This window comes from Schistocerca gregaria, chromosome 4 (genome assembly GCF_023897955.1).
Source record: "Schistocerca gregaria isolate iqSchGreg1 chromosome 4, iqSchGreg1.2, whole genome shotgun sequence".
NCBI classification, from domain to species: Eukaryota; Metazoa; Arthropoda; class Insecta; order Orthoptera; family Acrididae; genus Schistocerca; species Schistocerca gregaria.
In genome coordinates this window covers 754,730,185-754,753,361 of record NC_064923.1, presented here as the reverse complement: position 1 = coordinate 754,753,361, position 23,177 = coordinate 754,730,185, and the positions used below count along the sequence as shown (strand labels likewise).

Genomic DNA, 23,177 nt, shown 5'->3' with positions numbered 1-23,177 from the left:
TGTTGATGGTCATGGAACTGCCTCAAAATTCTGAATCAAACTGCCTTGAGCTTGATGTCATTATCAAAAGCAGTTGGAATGAAATAAGTAAAATACAAAAGTACTCTGAACAACAGAAGGCTAAATGACCAAAAATATGTGTAAATTATCAGCATTAAATGGGTACTGCTTTTTTGTCTTTCTTTTTTTCTTCTTTCCCATTACATTATTATATTTATTTTATATTATAAATACAAAATTGCTTTGGTTTTGCTTCTTCATGATTACCACTTCTCACTCAGAAGCATTTCTCCCTGTCTCAGGCAGCTGATGAACGATTTCGTGCATGAACCCTGGCCTATTCTTGAACTGTTGACTGATTAAAAACTGCTCTTCTTTGTCAATATTAATCATAGCCATATGTGCTACATCAAAAATATGTTCAACTTCTTCACAAAAATTGTAGTGCTCTACGAGTGCAGTTTCTCAGATCCTTTGTCGGAATTCATAGTTTTTTTCGAGGAAATTGTACAGCTACTATGTCACTCTGACACACAGTTGACACTTGCAAAATGTAAAAGAAAACTAGTAATATTTGTTTGATCAATGGCAGCCTGTTTCTAGTTATTTCATGTCACTGATACGTGAGCAAATAAAAATGTGTCTTGTAAACAAATTAAAGATTAAGATATTTTGCTATGACTGCTGCTTTCCCTTTGAACGGCGAATCACAACTTTGGTGGTCTGGACAATGTAGTTAAAGGTTAAAGGGAATGTCTCACTCTCTGTTTTCTGTACCTTTCTTGGGAGGGGTGGGGGGGGGGGGGGGAAGAGAGTGGGGGTGGGGGCAAATCATTAACTGTCTCATCTCATGACCAGCTTGCTCTCTAAAACAAAAATGCATTTATTGGTGTGGTTGGAATAATGAATGCACCAGCATTGGTTAGTGAACTGATTTGCCACATAGAATTTTGCATAGATGAGGTTTTGAAGCACTATTATTATATGATAAAAATTTTGAAACACTTATTGTGGTTTGAGTAAACTGATCGATGTCTTCAGTCCTCCACACATTAGGAAGCAGTTTTGTACCTCTTTCTGAGTAGGTTAAGAGTTGATATTACACTTTTATCATTCAATCTTTATCCAGTCTAATGGCTGTATACATAGTTTTACCCAACAATGGACACTCTGAGATGGAATAACAATATAAATTAGAATAAATGGCTACTCACTATAGCATAATCCATATCACTTCAGGCAGGGGGTTACCTTCATAGTCTCAGATGCTATTGAATATAGCGTATGTTAAAATTCAGGAGTAAGTAAGAAACATGTATTTTTTTGTTTTCTCCAAAAAAAATTCCATCCCCAAGATACAGGCCTCCAAAGATTACGCTGCAAACACCACTTTGAAGATGTGAACTTCGGAAATTTAAAAAAAATGCTGTATCTCTGTAACAGTTCTAGATATTTTGTTAGAGTCTTTTTATCTGAAAGATAATTGCTTAATGATTACAATGGTATCCTCCATTTGGACATATATGTGCAGAGAAATTATTAAAGCAATAGATGAATACACTACAGCAAAACTGATTACAATGGTATCCTCCATTTGGACATATATGCCAAAGTTCTTTTACTGTTGCCTTTTGAATTTTTTTTATTATTTACAGATTTTTTTTTCAGAAATGCCATTCCAGAAATGTTAGATCTTTTTTCTGTTTATTAGTACCTTGTAGTACTATATTCTCTGTAAAGGAGAGCTTCGACTTTTAAGTTGGACAAGTTTTATTTAGAAAAATCATTTTTTTTTTAACTTTCAAGGGTAATGTATGTCTTCACTGAAGTTGTTTCTTACTAATTTGTTTTTTACAATGTTTATTTCTATTGTCTTTGTTGCAGTTATTTCTTATCACTTTCTTTGTTGTAGTTATTTATTTTCACTTTCATTGTTGCAGATATTTCTTACATTTTGTTGTAGTTTTTTGTCAGTTTCTTTGTCATGGTTGTTCATTGCAGGTTTCTGTATAGTAGTTGTTCAGTGCTAATATATTTACTGAAGAGGCTTCTAAGACTTCTGAGACCATCCAGTGAGTTATGTGTTTTCGCGAGGAATTTGCCTGTTGCAGTGTGTTTTGTGAAAAGGACTGTTTGAAATGTCTTCTGACTGGGGCCACAGGAGAGTGAAGTGTGCTGACTATTTGTATATCCATAAAAGAGTGATATATAAGACAAACAAAAAACATACTTTGTTCAGGTTATGAATAAGTGTTCTCATTTCAAGACTCTGTTTCAAAGTGAAGACGTTTCCAGTGACGACATTTTGTGTTCTAAATGTTTTGACAGAATAACAACAATGAAAGTATCTGAACAAGGTGAAGCCTTCTATGGTGCAGATGATGCAGATTTTGCATCAATAGAGGAAGAATTAAATACCTCAAATCAGTCAACTACAGAGATATGTGTTAGTCCTGTTAAGAAACCGTGATCATTGAAGTCAAGTCATAAGCTCTATGCATCAAGAAAGTGCAGAGAAATTATTAAAGCTATACACTACAGCAAAACTGACCACACTCTTCAAAGTAGAATTGCCATCTTCAGAAGAAAATGAACCAAAGCACTCTTGCAAGGAATTTTTCACAAATATCAATTCAGCTGTTGAATATGTGCATCCTACAGTGAAAAGGTGCAAGTTTTAACTATTATTCGAGAGCCATTTTCAAAGAAAATAATTTTGAACCATGTTCTGTCAATATGAAAGTACATGGTAGACAAATCAAAATAAAAGGAGTCTTTGGAAGACCAGATCCCTATTATGGTCATCCTGTAGAAGCAACTCAAGTTCAAATAGTGCAGTCATTTTATCTGGAAGATTAATGGGACTGTTCTCATTAGTGTGACAACAAAAGACTTTTAACTGTAACAGTTGAAGGTCAAAAAGCTGTGAAAATGAAGAGGTACATGACTCACAATATTAAAGAAACCTTTGCAATTTATAAGAGCAACTATACAACTTCACATATTGGAAGATCAAAATTTTATGCACTATGACCTAAGTGGGTAGTTTCACACCCACCTAGAGATGTCTGTTTATGTGTGTACTGTGCGAATTTTGAACTTCGTGTGGTAACTTTGAAGAACTTTGGAGCACGTGACATATGACTCTTGGTTGGGCATGTGGAAGACATTAGTAGTCTGCGACATAAAGTGAGAGACTTGTTTGTTTTAAGAATGTGGTGACGGCCCTGGAAAAGGAGGACTGTCTTAACAGACACTTGGCCTGTAAGACGTAGCAGATAACTCTGCAGAAATTATATGTGCGACATGAGAGGAAAATAAACTAATTAAGAAAACTGTTGTCTTTGACAGTTTCACTGATGAACTTGGTAAATGGTTAGTGATAGCAGTAACGCACCAGTATCTGAAGAAATTGCAACAACAACTCTTTGCAGAAGTGAAAGGGTGTGTACAGGCCGAAGAACTATGTTTAGTGCTTCACTGTGATTTTGCTGAGAACTGGTCTGCAATTTTTCCACAAGAAGTACAAGGGTATCATTGGAGTAATGACCAGGTTTCAATTTTTACAGGAGTGACATAGTTTGAAAAGACCTCAAGTGTTGCATTTACAAGTAGTGACACAGGACACAGCACATGACTCAGCACATGCTTTGCTAGCATTGCACAAAATTCTTCAGCTCCAAACAGGGGCAGAGAAGGTCATAATTATTTCTAATGGTGCTCCTAGTCATTTTAAAAATTGTTACCAGCTGTCTGAATTGAATAAGTCGCTTGTGCCAACTGACTGGGTATACAGTGCTACTGGTCACAGGAAGGGGGTCATGTGATGGTGTAGAAGGCTTGATGAAGCACCATGCATCAACACATAATCTTTCGAGACCAAATACAGCTACGTTTCAGAATGCTGAGGATTTTACGAGAGTCGTGAAATATTCTTACACATTCACAGCCCTCATTCTTTTCTTCAAAGAGGAAATCGAAAAATTCTGTGGGCAGAAACTACTCCTGTGAAAGGAATTCAGAAGACACATTTTTGGACTCAAAGTGATGGGCGAACTCATATTGTGCACACCTAAAAGAGAAAGAAAGAAGAAATTTTGTTCGTTCGGCCAACAACTCAGAAACAGCAGGATAATAGCCAGATTCACAACTTGAGAAGGGGGATGTTTGTGGCACATGTGTATGACTGTGACTGGTGGGTTGCAGAGATGATAGACACCAGTTATGAGTTAAACGAAATTGTAGTGATGAAGGACAGCAACAATTCCATAGTGCTCATTTCCTGTTCACAATGTTTTGAAGATTGTAAGTGCTCCAGTTCCTGTTGGTTCAACAGAAAAGCATCACTCTACAACAAAAGAAGATATTGAAGCAGTGGAACACATTTTTAGTTCATTGACTGGCTAATTTCAGTACAAAACAGAGCACACAGAAGTTGTATAAATTGTAACCTTTAAGTCTTTGGACCTTTCACATACATTTTGGAACCATTTAAAATGCTTGAAAACTGAGTCTCTTACTCATCTTTCAAAACTAAAATTATGTTAAATAATGCTAGGTTTTGATTTTTATGAGACTATTATGTGATAGTGTGGTAATAAAACAGGTTTTATATATGATAAAAATTTCAATTGTTTATAAAACCTGCTCAACCTAAAAATGGAAGCTCTCCTTTCATCGAATGTAGAACTATTTGGTACTAATCAACAGAAAAAAAAAGATTTTGTGGATTGGCATTTTCGAAGAAAAAAATTTTTTTCCATACATTATAAAAAAAGTTCAGAACACTATAGTAAAAGAACTTTGACAGATAAGTCCAAATGGAGGATTTCTTTGTAATCATAAAGCAATTATCTTTCAAATAAAAAAAACCAACACAATACCTAGAACTGTTTTCCAAAATTCCCATCTTGAAAATGGTATGCACAGTTTCATCTTTGGAGGGCTGTATCTCAGAGCAGAATTTTTTTTGGAGTAATCAAAAAAATATGTGTTCCATACTTGGTCCTTCATCTTAATATATGCTAAATTCAATAACATCTCAGACTATGAAGGTAAGATTTTTTCCTATCCTGCCTGAATTGATATGGACTATGCCCTACATAAAAGAGTCATTGATCAGCAGAGAGGCACATTTAAAAGCAGACTGTTGGATTAATTATCTGACAAAGTCTTTCATCATATCAATAAACTTGTACATCTTTCTTTATCTGGAGAGTTGAATCATTCCAAGCAGGTGGAAAAGGTGCAGGTTATTGCTGTTTTCGAGAAGGGACATTGATCAGATTCATATAACTATGTGTGCAAATAATTGATATCAATCTGTTGTATTATTATGGATTTTTTTTTTTTTTTTTTTACTCAATGGGTAAATTCATGCAGGACGAACTGGAAATTTGAGCTGGGTACAATGTGTTACACATTCCAAGAAATATCCTTATAATGTTGTTATTTATTATAGTGCTATTATCTATTAACATAAAAATCATTGTCATTGTTTTATAAATTTTTGTCATGTCTCCTATACGCAAACCAAATGGATTGCAAATGGACGTCACGAGATGAATAAAACACAATACAATACAACACAAATGTAGCTTCACAGGAGTGTGTTTGTTTACTCCTAGATTATTTATGTTCCAGAACTTTCCATACTCTATCCCAAGGAACTATAATTCACATATGGAAGAGGTAGTTAATAGTCTCTTGTTCAACTGAATCTTGAGTACTGATCATCAGATTAGGACTCTTAAGAGGGAAGTGAAAAAAATGAGATAGAGAATGTCTAAACAAGAGCTGTCCATTTTGTCATGGATTAGTTTGGTAAACACAAGAGCATCACAGAGTGATTCATCAAGTTCCAATACAAGAGAGACTTTGTGCATCATGGGAAGATTTGCTGTTAAAATTCTGAGAAACTATATTCTAAGAATAGTCAGGCAACTTCCTCATCTATACATCTCTTGGGAATGAGCACAATGAGAAAATGGTAAAAAATTTTGTTTAGGCAGAGGCACCATTTGTGAGCAATACATTAGAGCAAAAATAAATAAATAAAAATAAAAAATACTGATAGTACACTCAACCTACATTGTAAGTGACTAGCACAGTAAAGACATAAATGAAATTTACGGTGAAGTGTCAAAGAAGTAAATGAAGTTTCCATAATTAGCATCTTAAAACTGGTGCAATTGCAGGATAAACTGCAGCAAATAACCTGATACAGAACGAATGAGATAACATTTATTAGTCAGTAAGTCAGATTATTATTGAAACATTACAGCCTTAAGTGATGACTGTGTTAGCTGCATGGAGAACAGCTCAGCATGTATGAGTAAAACGAGAAGGAAGTTTTGAACAATACACAAAGTAAACTCTATCCAAACAGAACTTTTTAGTTTTACCATGTGGGAAATAATATGGAAAATCACAGCCAGAAGAGAAATGACTTATCATATTTTGCACCACAGAGTGATGGCTATTTAACGAAAGTATTCAGCAAAATATGTAGTTACTGCCAGAAGACCGCAAACACCTGATAAATTTGTAGTTTTAACACATGACAGTGCTGTGTGCATAAGTGGTAATAACAGTTGAAAGTGAATATAGTAAAGGGAAACAAATCAAAAGGTTTACCAAATTGTCAAATCAGACAAGCTATCACCTGAGTCTTTCAAGTACTTAAATTTTGGGGAAGAAAGGAAACTGCTCAAAAGTGATGAACATACATCTGGCAGTGTTTCCAACAGTTAAGAATTTATCATTATCAGTAAATTTCTGAATGCTGTTCAGGAGATCATCTTAACACATCATGGTGAATGGTTTTCAGTTTTCTCATTTTATAAGCACTTATTGAGGTTTATGTTGATGATGAATGTTGCAGGAAATGGTAGAATTTGCTTCAAAGCTTTGATAAATGATGAGGAACATTTATGTTAGATGGAAAGTACGTCGTAATTTCAGACTGTCACATTGAAAAGGTTGTCATGCATTTAGCTTTTGGACAGAGCCTTCTTCAGTAAAGAAAAGGAAACATACATACATTCTCACAGGAAAACACACCTCATGTACACATGGCTGCTAACTCTGGTCACTCTGGCCAGAATGCTACAGTGTCATGTCATATGCGAGCAGCAATCTGGAGTGGGGCAGGGAACAGGCATCAGGAGTCAGCCCTGTGTGGTGGAGAGTGCAGGAGCTAGATGATAGCTGGACAAGGCTGCCAGGCACAGTGTTGGGAGGGTGTGGGAGGAGGAGGGAGAATGGAAAAGGAGAGGGACAGAGAAGGGGAAAACCCCTTGGGTGCACTCTGCACCCCGTCCCAAATCCTGTCTGCTCACCCTCATTATGCGCTGTCCTCTGCCAGTGCACCCACTGGTCTTTTCCCCCTTCTCTGTCCCTCTCCTTTTCCACTCCCCCACCTTCCCCGCAGCCTCCTGATGCTGCACCTGCCAGCTTCGTCCAGCTATCATCTAACCTGTATGTGCGCCACCATGCAACACTGTCTTCTCTGCCCCCACTTCTACTGTGCTATTCCTCCCCCTCCCCACTTCACTCCAGATTGTTGCTTCCACACATCATGGCACCACTGCATTCTGGCCAGAACAGCCAGAGTTAGTGGTTGTGCCTGCATGAGGTGTGCTCGCTTGTGTGAATGTATGTATGTTTTCTTTTCTGTTCTGAAGAAGGCTCTGGTTGAAAGCTAAATGTGTAACAGTCTTTTTGTTGTGCCTGGCTCAACTCAATGTATCATCTTTATGGTAAGCAGCAATCTGTCATTTTCATAATACTGTTGATGTTCCTACACAGACTCTCTGTTGTTTGAGAAGCAATACTGTGATCGTTTCCATGGACATTAATGGTGTAACAATGGACTTGTGGAAATAATACAGCCAGATTTATGTGTATCCTTAAAAATGAGTCTTTAGGATGTTTGAGGTAAATCATGTGTTTTGCAAGCGACTATACAAAATTTTTCGTGGTACCCAGTCAGAGGTTCAATATGATGGTCACAATGAATTTGGAAATTAAAAGCCTCAATGACTTTTGAAATCCAGTGGCAAATAACTGATTTTTGTAGATTCCTTTATTGCTCAACACTGTGGCTATGCCGAACATTCAAAGAGAATACTTGTAAAACTTGCAAAGTGAGTGCTCTTGTTAATGAATTTGCCAATGTGTTTATGGCCAGGAGCAATCATTAGTGCTATGTACATTCTCAATTGAACTATGGGCAAATAGATTTGGTGAGAAGATTCCATATGTGTTGTACAGGTGAAACGCTTGTCTAAATACTATTAATATTTGTAATTTAATGTTATGTACGTGTTCCAAAAGAGTGACATAGAACTTATAAGGAAAAGGGTAATGGGCAGTTCTTGTTTACAATACTGAAACTGTTTATAGTTACAGGAAAAACCCTGACGTATTTCCAGACAAGGTATGTATGTTAGTACCAAGTCAAGACACTTATGTCACTGATACCGTATGTAGAAATGTAAATAAAACAGAAAGAAACTTCCACATGGGAAAAATATATTAAAAACAAAGATTCCAAGACTTACCAAGCGGGAAAGCGCCGGCAGACAGGCACATGAACAAAACACACAAACACACACACAGAATTACGAGCTTTCGCAACTGGCAGTTGCTTCGTCAGGAAAGAGGGAAGGAGAGGGAAAAATGAAAGGATGTGGGTTTTAAGGGAGAGACCTGTGTCTGTGTATGTGCGGATGGATATGTGTGTGTGTGTGCAAGTGTACACCTGTCCTTTTTTTCCCCTAAGGGAAGTCTTTCCGCTCCCGGGATTGGAATGACTCCTTACCCTCTCCCTTAAAACCCACATCCTTTCATTTTTCCCTCTCCTTCCCTCTTTCCTGACGAAGCAACTGCCAGTTGCGAAAGCTCGTAATTCTGTGTGTGTGTTTGTGTGTTTTGTTCATGTGCCTGTCTGCCGGCGCTTTCCCGCTTGGTAAGTCTTGGAATCTTTGTTTTTAATGTATGTAGAAATGTGTTAGACAATGTGGGTCAACATGTCTTCAGTGGAATATACACCCAAAGGAAGATGGTCTGGAAATTCAAAGGCTCATCTTTGAAACAGGAATCAATTTTGAACTGTTATAAAGCCAGCTAGTCATTCAGGGCTTCAGTGGGTATTATGTATTATGAAACAATTCAATCACTTACTATGTTATAACTAGCTGAGCACCTGGCATTGCACTCCCCGTCTATCTTCTCTGGCCCCTATTTATGTCTGTTTCTTCCTCCTCCCTCTCCCTGTCAGTCTGCTAAACCCCTCCCCCTTGTCCATCTGCTGTGTCCCCCTCTTTCCATCTCCTCCCCCCTCTAAATCCATCTCCTCCTCCCCCTCTCCCTGTTCATCTCTTCCCCTTTCCTTTCTGCGTCCGTTTCCTCCCCTCCCCTTCTCTTGCCTTTCTCTGCCCATATCCTGCTCTCCTTTCTCTCTGTCCATTTCCCTCTTCCCTGTCTCTCCTCCTACCTGTGTGCCTGTCTCCTCCTTCCCCCTTGGTGTCCATCCATCCCCCCATCCTTCCTTCTCTCCCCACGTTACCACACTGATACTAATAGAAGGGTGATGGTTTTGTTTCTCCTACGGTATTTCTTTCCAGAATGTAACTAATATTTGTACTAATATTTGTATTTCTTTCCAGAATGTAACTAATATTTGTACCAAATTGGATTGAAATCATTCCACAGGTTTAGGATGAGCTTTTTACCCATGGATGTTCTCACAGGCAAATCAAACATACACTACTGGCCATTAAAATTGCTATACCAAGAAGAAATGCAGATGATAAACGGGTATTCATTGGACAAATATGTTATACTAAAACTGGCATGTGATTACATTTTCATGTAATTTGGGTGCCTAGACCCTGAGAAATCAGTACCCAGAACAACCACCTCTGGCCGTAATAATGGCCTTGGTATGCCTGGGCATTGAGTCAAACAGAGCTTGGATGGCGTGTACAGCTACAGCTGCTCATGCAGCTTCAACACGATACCACAGTTCATCAAGAGTAGTGACTGGCGTGTTGTGATGAGCCTGTTGCTCGGCCACCATTAACCAGACGTTTTCAGTTGGTGAGAGATCTGGAGAATGTGCTGGCCAGGTAAACATTTTCTGTATCCAGAGAGGCCTGTACAGGATCTGCAACATGTGGTCATGCATTATTCTGCTGAAATGTAGGGTTTCGCAGGGATCCGATGAAGGGTAGAGCCACAGATTTGAAATGCAATGTCCACTGTTCAAAATGCCATCAATGCGAACAACAGGTGACCAAGACGTGTCACCAATGGCACGCCTCACCATCACGCCAGATGATACGCCAGTATGGTGATGATGAATACACGCTTCCAATGTGCGTTCCACGATGTATCCAAACACGGATGCGACCATCGTGATGCTGTAAACAGAACCTGGATTCATCCGAAAAAATGATGTTCTGCCATTTGTGGACCCAGGTTCGTCATTGAGTACACCATCACAGGCACTCCTGTCTGTGATGCGGCATCAAGGGTAACAGCAGCCATGGTCTCCGAGCTGATAATTCATGCTGATGGAAACATCGTCAAACTGTGCGTGCAGATGGTTGTTGTCTTGCAAACGTCCCCATCTGTTGACTCAGGGATCGAGACGTGGCTGCACAATCCATTACAACCATGCGGATAAGATGCCTGTCATCTCAATTGCTAGTGATACGAGGCCATTGGGATCCACCATGGCATTCCATATTACCATCCTGAACACACTGATTCCATATTCTGCTAACAGTTATTGGATCTTGACCAACGCAAGCAGCAATGTCGCGATACGATAAACCACAATCGCGATAGGCTACAATCCGACCTTTATAGAAGCCGGAAACATGATGGTACACATTTCTCCTTCTTACACAAGGCATCACAACAATGTTTCACCGGGCAACACCGGTAAACTGCTGTTTGTGTATGAGAAATCATTTGGAAACTTTCCTTGTGTCAGCACATTGTAGGTGTCACCACCGGTGCCAACCTTGTGTGAATGCTCTGAAAAGCTAATCATTTGCATATCACAGCATCTTCTTCGTGTCGGTTAAATTTCGCGCCTGCAGCACATCGTCTTCGTGGTGTAGCAATTTTAATGGCCAGTAGCATATTTCATGTGTATTTAACATATTTCATAAGTATTTGTACACACATTTCTCCTGTATGTCTAGCAAACTTCGCCCTGCAGTTTTGTTTTCATACAGCTTAATGAATATTACATCGTATCTCCTGAACTGTGTGTCCTACAGTGATATAATTTTGCAGGTACATCCAATGGTGTATGTGCCTACTGTCTGTGAAACATGTTGTGGAGAGAGTTAGTAGTAAAGAAGTAATGAATTAAAGCATCTTGCATGATACGGTACTTTATCATGCATCTCTGTGTTTATTATGTCATATCTCCTGATCTATGTGTCATACAATGATAGATTTTTCTACATACATTCAGCAACATATGTGGATACTGTTTGCAAATGAAGGTAGCAGAAAGAAGTAATAAATTGCAATGTCTTGCATGATGTGGCAGTTTCACATTCCTCTTAGTGTCTGTGATGTCATATCTCCTCAGAAAAGAAGTAATAAATTAAAACGTCTTGCATGATGCGGCAGTTTTTCATTCACCTCAGTTTTTATGAAGTCATATACCCTGAACTGTGTGTTCTACAATGTATTAATTTTTCTGGTACACTAAGTGATATGTGTGAATACTATCTGCAAAGTATAGTCTGCGCACCATACGGTAGCTGATGCGCAGTGACCAGTTTTCGTACAATGTGTCCTGTGAGTTCATTTGTTCCTTCGAAAGAGGAGACGAACAGTGTCTGAAACATTTTGGCCGTTGGGTGATTACAGCGTGAAAGCACAGGCCCTGCAGCCTTCCTCAAGTGATTTTCAGAAACTATTCGGTACAAAAAAATCATTTTTGTTTTGCTTATAACTTTATGTGTCAGGCTCATGATGAGGTGCTCATCATTTCATTAGTGGTCATAGTTATTGTGATATTTATGTGGAAATAAGACACTGTGCAAAATTTCTAAAAGTTCGCAATGAAAAATAGAGGTCACGGTGATTGTGTACTTGGTGCATATTACATAATATGTTGCAGTGTACGGAATTTATCTAACTAATGGAATTTTTCTTTAGACTTGGGTGGAGGTCTCTATCTGACACCAATCTTGAGAAAATTGATCCGACATAGCACACTCATTTGTGTTCACACCACACCAGCCAGAGTGAAATATCCATAACATTCCTCATATTTCATAGACAGTTTGAGATACTGAAATGAGATTGTGGTAAATGATAGCATGCAAAGAGGAGAGTATTTTGCCTTATGGTTATTATGAAAAACTCAGTATCTACCATGTTATTCCACTAATTACAATCTTTTTTGATGAAAGAATGCAATTTTTCAGGGCCATCGATAGCTGGTGAAACAAGAAATGCTATGGGTTTTCGAACAGCATAAGTGAAGACATTACACATTTATTTTGTATTGAGAACATGCTTTTTAGTAAGCTACTGACCATATTTTTCCTCACTTTTTCAGAATTCTTTTGCCACTGCATCTGCATACATGTTAGTGAGGTGAAACTGTATAAACTCTGTTGTGTTTTGACACAAGAAGCAAATTTTAACATGGCAGTGAGAGAAATGTGTAGGTTTTACTCAAAATTTGCCATTCATCACGCTTTACTTAAGGTTACAAAGGTCTAACAGGCCAGGTGAAAATAAATTGCAGCATTTTTGGCAAAATTCTTTTTAGATGCTAACCAAAGCAGAGGTGACAGTAGATCTGTTTGAATGGGCACCAAGAAGTGTGGGCGTGGAGGCCCCCACTTAATATTTACAGAAAATGTGAGTGTAGGTTTCATTTTAGAATGGCACTTCCCCTCCAGCACTCTGGATTTCCCCTAAAGTGTCTTCCCATAACCCCCTCCACTACCACTTTCCCCACACGTCCCCTGCCATCTGTGCATCTACCGGTCACAGTATTCTGTGCATACTATACATTGTGAAAACAGTTATTAGTAAAGAAGTAATAAATTAAAATGTTATGGTTCATCTGGCAGTGACATTGCATGAACATTGAAAATGTATTAAGCAATAAACTTTTCTTCTTTCGTCATTTTGAGGTGGTCATCGGCAAAAAAAAGTTTCTTAAAAGTTTGAACTTGCATCTAAAGTTTATTGCAAGTCTTTAAGTGGTCTCATTGTCAAATACTGAATGACTAAATTATAGGTATTCTCACATCATTTATTTATTGCATTTTCGCCCCCACTCCTATTCCTTCGATAGTGGGTGGTTCTTACCCCCCACAGTGATTCTTTCCAGACAGTAAATGATGTGTGTACCAAGTCTGGTTGAAATTAGTCCAATGGTTTAGGAGGAGATGTGGAATGTACATACATATATACATTTTTATAATTTGAACGGATTACGGCAGTACTGATTACTCCAACTATGACTGTTTACACTAGTACAGTTTGACTTAAAGGCAACCTTTTTAAATGGTACTGCTCAAGGAAGGAATTTGTGGGATTTATTGATGATACCAATAGAGTGTGAAACTCTTTAAAACACTATTGTTAAAACATTCTCCAACATGTCTGCATGTACAGCTCAAGTGTGTCAGTTTAGATTAGATTAAAGTAGATGTACCATTTGTTCCAGTTGATACTTAGTAAAAGATCCTCCAGGATATAGAACATTTCAGGAAAACAAGAAATGCAACACTGATGTGTGTGTGTGTGTGTGTGTGTGATGACCTCTCTAATATGATAAACTTGGAGGCTTATACTTTTTATGTGTTGGTTGAAAACTGAAAAGAATATCATCAATGACTTACTAAGCAGATTGCAAATGGAATTCAAGATTATGAACAAATACATTTATCAGGTGTGGTGAAGATGGATTTGTTTTAATCAGTCACAAGACTTAAGCACCACATTACTCCATCAATTTAATTTGGTGGAGTAAATGCTGTATCAGTATTAGTCAAGGAGTATGTACAGTGCAGCAATTTACATGTATGGCAACTAAAGCTCCCTATTAAGAAACGGTGTGAAACTGTATTTAAGATCTGTTTTGCTGTGAATTATATACCACTGTTCCTGGTAAAATTAGCAAGTAGTCAGTGGTCAATGCTGAAACATATGTTAAAGTATGTCGAAGTAACAGCTGCTATAAATAGTTTCAGAACTTCATGTGAACTGAAGTCATTTAGTTAGTAATGCTAACCATGCCAGTGAAACAACCACTCATTATTCTGTGACTGAATTTCTCTTCACATACAGCTTTTGTGTAGCAAGGTCAGCCAGCAGGTGCTGAACCAGTAAGGTATTATCAACATGTGAAACTCAGTTTGTAGCTGCCAGAGAAGCAGCAAAAGAGTTCCTATGGTTGATTCACCCATTAATTGAACTTGCACCATTGGAACTATATCCACTTATGGAGTCTATTTTGCAAGCCCAGTTGGTAGGCTAGGAATTGTGAAAGTTGCAAGTGATCAAAGCCTATTTATGTATGCATTTTCTCCTTGTATTGGAGTTTCAGGAACGTAAATTTTGCTCTGAAAATATACAGAGTGAATATAAAGTGGCTGATATCTTCACAAAGCAAGTGACTTAGGGATCTGAACATGTTTTACTTGTGAGGGTGTAAAAATTAATATTTTAAAATGTCATCAGTAATCAAAGTTTCAAGGGAACTTTGATTGTAAAACTTTTATAGTTGACTTTTGTGTGAAAACTGTGCAGATCTGTTTATTCTTTGATCTTTTCAGCCGTGCAGAAAATCTCTTTCTTTTTAGATGTCGGTGTTATTGTGCCTATAAAATGTCTGTGTTGATGTAACCTGGAAACATTCAGGTGCTGGTTAAAGCAAATTAATGCTGAGTGATGTATTGGGAGGAATGAATAAAGAGTTGTCAGATAAAGATGAAATCATTCACAACATTCAAATCAAAATGTTGCATTGAACTTGTATGTCATGCTTCATTTAGTACTATTGATTATCTTCCACACACAAAAAATTACTATTCTGTTGTAGGAGCAGCAGGCTGTGGAGGCAAGCTTAGCAGCTGCTCGAGCAGAAGCGGCAGCTGCACAGGCGGCGGCAGCAGCTGCAGAGGAGGCACGCAGAGCTGCGGAGTCTGCTGCGAAGCTGCTTAAGGAGACATCTGTCACTGTGCACAAGGTGAGGATAAAGAATTGTAGCTGGTTTAATATTAAACAAAGAATCTGAACTATCAGTTGTTTCAATATTGTAAAAACACAAAAGAACACTTGTTTTCATCTTACCTTCCTAGCAGCAGGCAGATTACTTCTCTCGGTAATGACATTGTCAACACATCATTGTCTGGAATCCAGAACACACTGGGATTCTTTGAAAGTCATCAATAATGCACCTCACTATAATGATTTGTGAGTGAGGGTTCAAGATGTGCTCTCCAGTCTTGGCAGGATCCTATACACGTTGAATAAAAAAAAAAAAAAAGAGTGAGATCATCTGATCTTGGGGACAGGGTGTTGATTGTCCAGATAAGTACTTTCTTGTCCATGGAATGTTTATCAAACCATTTACACTTATATAGAAAATAACAATATTATGAAGAGAATAATAGCTACTCATCATGTAGCAGAGATGCTGAGTCACAGACAGGCATAACAAAAAGACTGTCAGAAAGTGAGCTTTTGGCCAACAAGGCCTTCGTCAGAAATAGATGACATATAGTTCTGGCCTCAGCAGCCAGAGTCTAGTCATGTGTGTGTGAGTTGCATTTGCGTGCGTATGTCAGTGTGTGTTGTCTATTTCTGATGAAGGCCTTGTTGGCTAAAAGCTCACATTCTCACAATCTTTTTGTTGTGGCAGTCCTGGACTCAGCATCTCCATTATATGGTGAGTGGCAACTATCACCTTCATACTTCTGTTACGGTCCATTCTGGGTTTTTCATTGTCGTGTAGAAAATGTTAATGTTGTGCACAACTGAGCATTGATAACACATGGTAATACTGTGGTGTTCATTCCAGAGTTTTGTTTGTGTGACATGTGCCCAGCAGGTTGTGTTTCACCTGCCAGTCTGCATTACGTGCTGTAGCACAGTAGCAGAGAGTTCCACTTTTGGTGGGAGGAGACTCCATTTCTGTATGTTGCTCAGTCATTGAGGTACTTACGTTCTCATCATTTTCAGTTTCCATCACACAAAGTTGGGGAAGTTAGAGTCCCTGGAAGGCCCCTCTTCTGCAAGGATGTCCAGGCTTTTTAATTCTTTCCTTCACCTCTCCAGATATTGATTCTAATGGGCTTAAAAAGTACATATTTGAATCTATCAGGAATCTTTTCCTGAACCATAAGTGTCTCTCAATTGGCTACAATCAGATGCCCTGTGGAGGAGTCTCCAGGAAAAAATTATTGAGGAGGAAAATGTTAACGCAGAGCAGGAATTGTTGCTGTGAAACATTTACCTGCTTGCTCACTTTTATATTGTAAGTCTTTGCAGATATTGAAAATGGAAGACAGGTCTTGATAAAAACATGAGGAGGTATAGAACAAACATTTTTTTTATTTCCAAGGGACGTAATATTGGTGTGAGGCGTAGTAGGACTTAATCACCTGGAGACTCTGAACTTCATTGTTTAACAACATTTATTATATTGGAAAAACATTAAATAGCAAAAGCTTATTATTATTATTTGCATCTTTAATTTTTTACTGTTTTGTTAAGTCTTAGATTTTCTCCATCTTCATATTTTCTTGTATTGAGTGTTAAGTTCCTTTCATCAATATCAACCTATTGATGTAGGGACTGGTGGTCTAGTGGTAATGTGTGTGCCTCAAACCTAAAGATAGTGGGATTTAATCCCATTTGTACCCTGAAACATTTCAACTTGGTGTTAATCCAACCTTTACCTCTCAGTGATGTGAACATTAGCCAGGAATGACATGAGGTTGTAAATGTTCATACAAACAATCCATATGATATCTGCAAATTAATAATTAACTGCAGAGTGAATCACAATATAATACTACATTTGGCTGGAATCATATAGCTGATTGACAATACATTTCAGTTGGAAGCAATTTTAAGATGTTAACCAGTTGATAAATTAACCCGGACTGACTGACTCAAAGAAGGTCACAAAGATATTTGCAAATAAATATTTGCATGCTTGTGGCTAAATGAGAATTGCTTGATGCATTGTTCTGCACAACTATTTATAGAAGTACGTATGAATAAAACTACAAATTTGTTGTTATAGTTTACTTTATCACAGGAAAGCTAGTAAAATTAGTGAACATGAAAGTACAATGATCAAAGGAGCAAGTCTGTATAAGTATGGGTTGTGTAACAGGAAAATCAGCAAAATTGAAGATAGGACGTAAATGATTTCTACTTCTGTAGGGATTCCCTGGTCCTGCCAAAATTCGCTAAAACATAAATTTTTCTGCATTTTTAGGGAACTAAGAACCTGGAATGCTGCAGAGGAAAAGCTGCAGTCATGTTACAGTGACCTGAGAAAGGATTGTGAATCAGTTCTGGGTGTAAAAGGGTGTAAGGGGTGTTTTTGTGGTAGCGTTGGTGGATCAAGTTGGGATTGCCGTCATAACTGTTCAAGACATGGTTCAGTGTCAGTTTGCTGTTGTAAAGGTTTTGGGATTCAGTTGCAGAATGATATTTCCAGTTGGCATTATGTGTGAAGGAAACAGGTTGTTCACCTAAGCAGCATGACTAAATGCAGATGTAGGGCTAAAAACTGATAACTCCATCATTATTCTCGCAGCAGACAAGGGCTTGTCACTGTGGTACTTGACTGATGGTAGTATGTAAATGAAGGTCTACACCAGCTGTCTGGCTCTACACGTACAGCACCTGTCATCAAGATCCCATCTCTGTGATTCAAACTGACCTACAGTCCCTCAGGCCCCTCACAAGGACTAACACCTCAATCCATAGAACTTCTTACCACACCCAAACCACACAGCCTCACTTTTTACCTTTTTCCTAAGATCCATAAACCTAATCACCCTGGCCACCTCATAGTTGCTGTCTTCAAAGCTCTCACCTAATGTATATCTGCCTCAGTTGATCAAACCTGCAGTCTATACTGAGGTGCCCAAAGTCACAGGATACTGAAATGCATAAACACAGATTATAAAAGGACAGTGCAATGGAGGAACTGTCATTTGTACTCAGATGATTCGTGTGAAATGATGACCAATGTGGTTATGGCCACACAATGGGAATTAACAGAGTTTGAAAGCAGAATGGTAGTTGGAGCTAGATGGCTAGGACATTCCATTTTATGAAGGAATGCAATATTCTGAGATCCTCAATTTCAAATGTATGCTGAGAAAATCAAATTTCAGGTATTACTTCTCCCAACGGAGAATGCTGCGGCCAACAGTTTTCACTTAACAACTGAGAGCAGTCGCATTAGTGTAGAGTTGTCAGTGCTAACAGACAACTAACACTGTGTGAGATAACCACAGAAATCAGTATGGGATGTACAACAAATGTATCCATTAGCACAGTGTGGCAAAATTTGGCATTGATGAGCTATGGCAGCAGACAACCAATGCAGGTGTCTTTACTAGCAGCAACAAGGCACCGTGCAAGCTGATGATGGCTCCATAATAGTGTGGTCTGTGTGTACATTTAATGGGTTGTGTCCTCTGGTCCAAGTGAGCTGATCGTTGGCTGGAAATGGCTATGTTCAGATACTTGGAGAACATTTGCAGCCATTCATGGACTTCATGTCCCCAAACAAGTCACCAGGCTGCAATTGTTTGCAGTAGATTGAAGAACAGTCTGGACAATTTGAGTGAATGATTTGGCCACACAGATTGCCTAACATGAATCCCATCAAACATTTATGGGACATAATCAAGAAGTCAGTTTATGTACAAAATGCTACAAGGGACTTCCAACAACTTGTTGAGTCCATGCCACATAGAGTTGCTGCACTGCCAGGCAAATGGAGGTTACCACGACTTTTGTCACCTCAGTGTACAGTACAAAGATGTCACTCCTCTCTCAAAGACACCAACAATTTTGTAGATCATCTGAAATCTATGCCCGCACACTTCGTTTGACACAATTGATGCCACCTGCCTCTATATCAATGTCCCTCATGTATATGGTCTGTCTGCTGCTGAACTTTATCTCAACCAGTGCCCTCCTGATTTCAAACTTATTACGTTTTTCCTGTTCAACTTTACTCTTACCAACAACTATTTTATCTTTGAGGGGTAGACATACAAGCAGATCAGGGGCACGGTCATGGGAAACAGGATGGCTCCTTCCTATGCCGACCATATCATATTTCATGGAGAGGGTTTTTCTGGGATCCATAAGCTTTCCCATGGCTTGGTTTAGATACATTAGTGACATTTTTACCACATGGACTCATGGTGAGACTGACATGCTAAACTTTTTGCAATCTCTAGATAAATGATCAAAATCAAATTTCACATGGATATTCCAGATATCATGCTACTTTCCTTGATTTTGACATCATCCACAATGAGGGTCAGCTACAAGCTTTTGTTCACACTAAACTACTAACAAACAACAGTACTCACATTTTGACAGTTGCCATCTGTTCTATGTCAAATGTTCCCTCCCATAGAGCCCTGGCATTTGAAGCAAAGGTGTTTGTTCAGATGCAGACTCTTTACAGCAAACAGCACCATTCTCACCTCAAAATTCACTAGAAGTAATTATCCCACCAGCCTAGTTCAAAAGCAGATTTCCTTGGCCATCACATCCAATCCTCCTACAATAAATAACTGAGTACAGCTCTTGTCACTCAGTATTATCCTTGTCTTGAATCCGATATTTCAAGAATTCTATTACTTCCAAAAATCATGCCCTGAAGTGAGATCCATTCTAGCCAACATTTTGCGCACCATGCCTAGAATAGCTTTTTATTGTCTACTGCCCTCCACCCCCACTATCCACAATATCCTGGTCAGACCCTATGCTCCTTCTGCACCATTTCCTTGCCCTATGGCTCCTACACCTATGACTGCTCCCAGTGTAAAACTTACAATATGAATTCTCTTACCACCACATATACTATACTTATATACTATACTTGTAACTGGCAAGACACATACTAACATAGGGAAACATCACATATCATGTACCAGCTGTTATGTAAACTCTGTTTGGCCTTTTACATTGGTATGACTACCACCAAGTTATCAGTTAGGATGAAAGGATATAGGCAGAGCTGTATACTGGCATCACACAATACCTATCATGTGTGCTCTACTAGATCACAGTAACGACCTCTGTGGCTGTATCATCACACATGCCATCTGGATTCTTCCCCCAGACACCAATTCCTTAGGAATTCACAGGTGGGAAGTGGAAGTACAACATGTTCTTGGTTCTCAACACCCACCTGTTCTTAATTTACATTAATTTCTTCAGTCTCAGCATTGCTTCTCAGTAACTATTGTTTTCTTCACTCCCTTTTAGTTTTTTGTATCTTTTATTTTCTGACCTGTCTATTTTTCGACACCCTTCACCTCTGCCACATACAATGCACTTAGCTATCTGCTCATATTAACTGTTTCATGATGTGCCAATAATCTCTGTCTTGCCTATTACCATATCTTCCACCTTTAAGCTCTCAGATTTTCAAATCTCTTCCACTGCAGTCCCCAACAATCAGTCTCTCCTTCTCATCCTGTCCAGTATGTCTCCCCTGACGGGGGGTTCTGGGTGACCTATCCAAACTCTCCCTATTTTCTAAGCCTCACCAGCCCTTGTCCTTCATTCCTCTTCCTTCTCCTTCAAACCTTTCTGCCAGAAGAATGAGCCACTGGCTCCGAAAGATTGCACACTTACTTAACCTTTATATATGGCAGTTTGGCTGTATGCATCAGTTATCAGGAAATTACACTGTGAACAATAAAACTTCGAGAATCTCTGCTTGAATAAGAAAATAGTTAAATTGTGTAATAGCTTTATGTGTGTTATTCATACAACTAGGTCGTCTAATAAAAAAAAATTATAGTAATATCAGGAGCTGTGCAAGAACAGGTAGGTTGTTGTTTCTGGCTTGCTCTGTTCCAGGGTGGTGTCCAGTTGAAAGCCTTACATTAGGTTGCTGAGCCACTTGAAATAATTTGTAACCTGCCTTTTTCTTTTTGTGCTCTCTGTTTGTTCATTTCTGCTGTTTCCCACCAATAAATAGCTTTCTGTCTAGTTTTAATATATGAGGAATATGGATGATGTTTTAACTGGTTGGATTATGTTCCTTTTATATGCCTGATGCCACCATGTGGTTTCAGGTATTGCGATGAACATATTCATGAGTTCTCCATTTCTACTTCTTTCTTATTAACAAATCCTACAATGTTGTTCTTAAATGTCAGTGGTTTCATTACTGCTTTTGTCTCAGAAACATACATTATTATTTTGAGAACAGTATTTTTTCAAACTTTGCAATACTTATTTTAACGATGTCATATTTAATGAACTTGATGTGGAAGAGATGACATTCTATGATGCCTAGCTGCAATTTATGTGTAGTTTCTTATCTCTGTATGAGCTGATAATGATCTCTGTTCAGACAGGTGTTTTCTGGCTAGTTCATTTGCAGGCGGGTTCACATTATAATGTAAATGCCGAATCCTTCGAAAGAAACATACGTAGTTATTACTCCATTTTTGTCAGAAATCAGTGAATTTTCTTGTTTGTAATAATAGTCTCATCTTGGCCCATATAATGGAATCATACTGTAATGTGTATAAAATAAACAATAAACTAACCATAGTCACTGAAGTACAGAACAGTCCCCCCCTCCAAAGAGAAAAGGTGAGCTTGTTCTATTAAAGTTCTCCAGTAACATTCTGTTTCATATATAACCCATGTATTCAAAAAATATACTTCCATATTTATTTGACTATGCTCTGCACTTCTGAGCTGACAACATATCTGTTTTCATCAATGAATCCCATATTCTTTCTCCTTCCCTCAGTTCCCCTGCAGATATCAGTATTTATAGTGTGCACATTCTGTCACACACTTGTTGATTTTTCAGTATGTTTTAAGATGAATTTGATGTGTCATTTATGTGAATAATTTTAAAATTATCGTGAAATGAACGTGTTTCATTTAACATGCGACACATTTTTGCAGTAATTTTACATTGTTTATTACAGTCTTAGATAGACAGATGGGATGAACTTCGAGTGTAGTTATTTTCTGTTACATACTATGCCTGTGAGTAAGTAACTATATTTATTCATGGTCATTGTAAGTGCCAAGATTCTATTGTGTCGTAGTAATGAGTCATCATTTGTTTGTATACAGGTTGATGTCGAGATGCAGGTTGCTATGCCAGAGACAAAACAACTGGAGAGACCACAGAAGTCACCAAGTCCACCACTCAAAAAGGCAAAAATTGTTACTGCACCACCCAAAAATGTTGGTCCTGTGTTTTCTGTGCCTTTGAATGATGCTGTAATACAAGAGGGTGAAAAGTTTACATTTCGTTGTTGGTAATAACCTTACTCAATTACATTAAATTGGATTGCATTTTTATTACTGAGCCAATACAAGCATGCTATACTGGCCACACGAATTATGTAAAATTAAATTCAGAGATCTTACAATAATTTTTCATTCACTGAGTTAAAAAACTGCCATAAAAAAGATATCTGCTGCATGTGGTAAGGGACCTACCATATTCGTAAGTGTGTCTTGACTGAGTTACCTATGTATCATTGAACAGTTTCCTTAAAAATGTGAATCACTGGATGCAATAAATATCTGATAACATTCAAGAAAAAATATGAGTACATGGAAAAATATTTTTTCATTATCTTTGCTGTCATGCTACATCATAAGTCAATGAAACCTTAATTTTATTGGAGAATATTCAAAACACATACAATGTCTTTAAATTAAATGAATAATTTCACTGTTGCTACTTATACATGTACATTGCAGTAGCCACTGTGTAGTGAGACAGTGCAGGGTATTTTGTACTAATGTAATACTGTAAAACTTGCTCAAAATTGGATCACATGGTACTTAAATAATTTTACAATTGTACAAGTTTCCAGATTACACAAAAGTCACTAGGCTACATTTGCCAGGTATCATGC

The 23,177-nt window shown here is 38.1% G+C and overlaps 1 protein-coding gene across 1 annotated transcript in view; it reads left to right on the top strand.

The window, feature by feature from the left end:
• The window catches only part of LOC126267900 (uncharacterized), a 1,063,720-nt gene that overhangs the window by 887,605 nt on the left and 152,938 nt on the right, over positions 1–23,177 (top strand). The window contains exons 34-35 of the mRNA XM_049973211.1: positions 15,101–15,247; positions 22,381–22,568. Of these exons, the coding sequence (XP_049829168.1) occupies positions 15,101–15,247; positions 22,381–22,568 (335 nt within the window). The remainder of the gene's footprint in view (positions 1–15,100; positions 15,248–22,380; positions 22,569–23,177) is intronic.